The sequence below is a fragment of the Macrobrachium rosenbergii genome, chromosome 2 (genome assembly GCF_040412425.1).
Source record: "Macrobrachium rosenbergii isolate ZJJX-2024 chromosome 2, ASM4041242v1, whole genome shotgun sequence".
Taxonomy (NCBI): domain Eukaryota; kingdom Metazoa; phylum Arthropoda; class Malacostraca; order Decapoda; family Palaemonidae; genus Macrobrachium; species Macrobrachium rosenbergii.
The window spans coordinates 42,925,513-42,928,012 of record NC_089742.1 but is presented as its reverse complement, the minus strand read 5'-3'; the positions used below and the strand labels follow the sequence as shown (position 1 = coordinate 42,928,012).

Genomic DNA, 2,500 nt, shown 5'->3' with positions numbered 1-2,500 from the left:
ATTGTTCGACATGAAAAGTAAATGGTCGACAGTACAAGGCTACTTCTATTAACCTCATATTTTTCTCCGTATATGCATACACAATACAATATGTGTGTATGAGTCTCTGTGTGTGTGTGTGTGTATGTGTTAGGCACAAAGAACAATTCATACAAGTAAATTATGCAAGCATAAAATCTACATTTTCAGCTTTATTCCCAAACGAACACTACGAGTTTCGTCGACATAAAACCCAATGATTAATCAAAAACAATAAACCTTCGCTATGGTCCAGATGGCGATAAAGAAAGCGCTTCCGCCGTGATTCAGAAAATCTGGAAGACAATGCACTGAGCATGAGTGCCGCCTCCACAGTCGTGAATTGGAAACAAAAGAGTACAACGGCCAAAGCGCGTGCAAGTCATTCGCTACGGTGAAAATGACAAATGTAAACTTGTAACAATAGCGATACTATATATCCTTATATACTTCCGAGATTCGTTTTATAGTGAAGGGATAGATAGATGCGCACTTTGCTTCCACGGTTTTATTTTCAGGATTTTTTTTTTTTTGCTCAGTTCTAGTGTACCGTCATTCTTTCCTATTATCTTAAATACTTCAATTTATTTTCTTAAAATGTCAACATCTTCTTAAAGTCAAAGGCCGAGTCCTCAGATGATCTATGAATAAATAGGTCTAGTTCAATTACATTCACACATCTGACAAATATGCTACTTAATTTTTTGGGGGTTGGGGGTAGAAGCAAAAGCTGAGCACCTAGCTGATGTCCGTAATTTGAAAGATAAATGTACTTATGCTATTTTTTTTTTTTTGGGGGGGGAGCAAAAGCCGAGTCCTTAGCTGATGTCAGTAATTTGAAAAATAAATAAACAACCATCTTACAACCTGTCCTTTCAAAACAGCCAAAACCTATAAACGCATAACTCTAACAACGACTCAATTCTTCGCTTTCCCCCAAACAGGAAAAGACCCTTCCACGGAGATGAGCGTCGACCAATACCCGTTCATTGCTACCCAAAGCTCCGGGAGGAAAGTCCCCGTGGTGCAAGCTTATGCCTACGGGAAATACCTAGGAAGACTTGACCTTACCTTCAACAACGCGGGGGAGGTCACGTCCTGGGGAGGAAATCCCATACTGCTCGACAACTCGATAGAACAAGGTAAGTCAAATTTAAGTCACTTAAAAATTCAAACAGTTTGGTGCATGAAGCAATGGGACACAATGAGTCTATAGTGACCGGTTGACCGTTAATGCCATAAATAAGAACTTCACTACTTCACCACTTATTCAGCGGAAAACTTTTTTTTATGGTAGAAATATTACGTTCTTAGTGGTCATAAAAATTCTTTTTTCTGACGTTGGTGTTAACTATGGAAAGAACTAGAGGCTGAAATCGCTATGAATTAAAGAAGTTTGATGATACAGTTATGGTATAAGAATTAATCGAGAGTAGACTCTACGCAATGAGTGAAAGATAAATTTTGGAAATACGCAAGGAAAGGGTAAATTAAAGGGCAAAATTTTTGGAGAAAGTTATGAAACGAAAAGGTGATAATTATGAATAATTATAGTCAGAGAATAGGAAGAAAATTTATATGATTTCAAGCCAAGGAAGACTGAACATAATTTAAGAGGAAGGTATACGACATTAGTTGATTTAAGGATTGAACTGACAATATTTAAGGACATTCGGAAAGACACTGAGTGTTGAATGTCAATGATCTTATCTGGGAAGAATCAGAGTTAGAACCAAAGAGATAAAATCTGACTGGATGACTTTGAAGTTCCATGGGAAACCATTTTCAATAGTCGACGCGGGGAAATGTTAACGATAACTAAAATGAAACACTGTATTCGAAAAATTATAAAGGTGAAACGGGGATATGATTATCAACACAAGTTCACTGTAGTGGATACAATGAAACAGGAAGGCATGTCTGGAAAGATGTGAAACAACGAAAAGGCACGAAATATTATGAAAGGATATTCGGGGTAGCTCAAAGAAAGAATTAGATAATACTATGAAAACTTTTAAGTAATAAGTAACTCCTTCTATAGTTGAGAGGTTTTTAACTAACTTTATGTGCAAAAATACAGTTTCCTCTAGCATATGAGGGTCCAAGGTCAACCCTCTTAATTTTCCATTCCTAAGTGTTTTTCTTAGAATTATTTTTTCCCTATCACCACCGTCTCTTTTTCATATTCTAAATTTTTCAAAATGTTAAGGTCACTTTCCAAGACCTAATACATATATATATATATATATATATATATATATATATATATATATATATATATATATGTGTAAAATATATATACTGTACATATATTAGTATATATATATATATATATATATATATATATATATATATATATATATATATATATATATATATATATATATACACGCAAGAAAAATATGAAGGCATTCAACGAACAAACAGAAACTAATCTTTTCGAAAAACCTCGCGGCTCAACGAGTATGAAGAAAGGAGAAAA

The 2,500-nt window shown here is 34.6% G+C and overlaps 1 protein-coding gene and 1 long non-coding RNA gene across 2 annotated transcripts in view; one reads left to right on the top strand and one right to left on the bottom strand.

Annotated features, from left to right (window-relative positions):
• LOC136845889 (uncharacterized) overlaps nt 1–2,500 on the bottom strand; it is a 245,662-nt gene that overhangs the window by 118,314 nt on the left and 124,848 nt on the right. The window lies entirely within an intron of this gene.
• LOC136845880 (snake venom 5'-nucleotidase-like) overlaps nt 1–2,500 on the top strand; it is a 138,633-nt gene that overhangs the window by 75,798 nt on the left and 60,335 nt on the right. Inside the window, exon 5 of the mRNA XM_067116320.1 lies at nt 963–1,160. Within this exon, the coding sequence (XP_066972421.1) occupies nt 963–1,160 (198 nt within the window). The remainder of the gene's footprint in view (nt 1–962; nt 1,161–2,500) is intronic.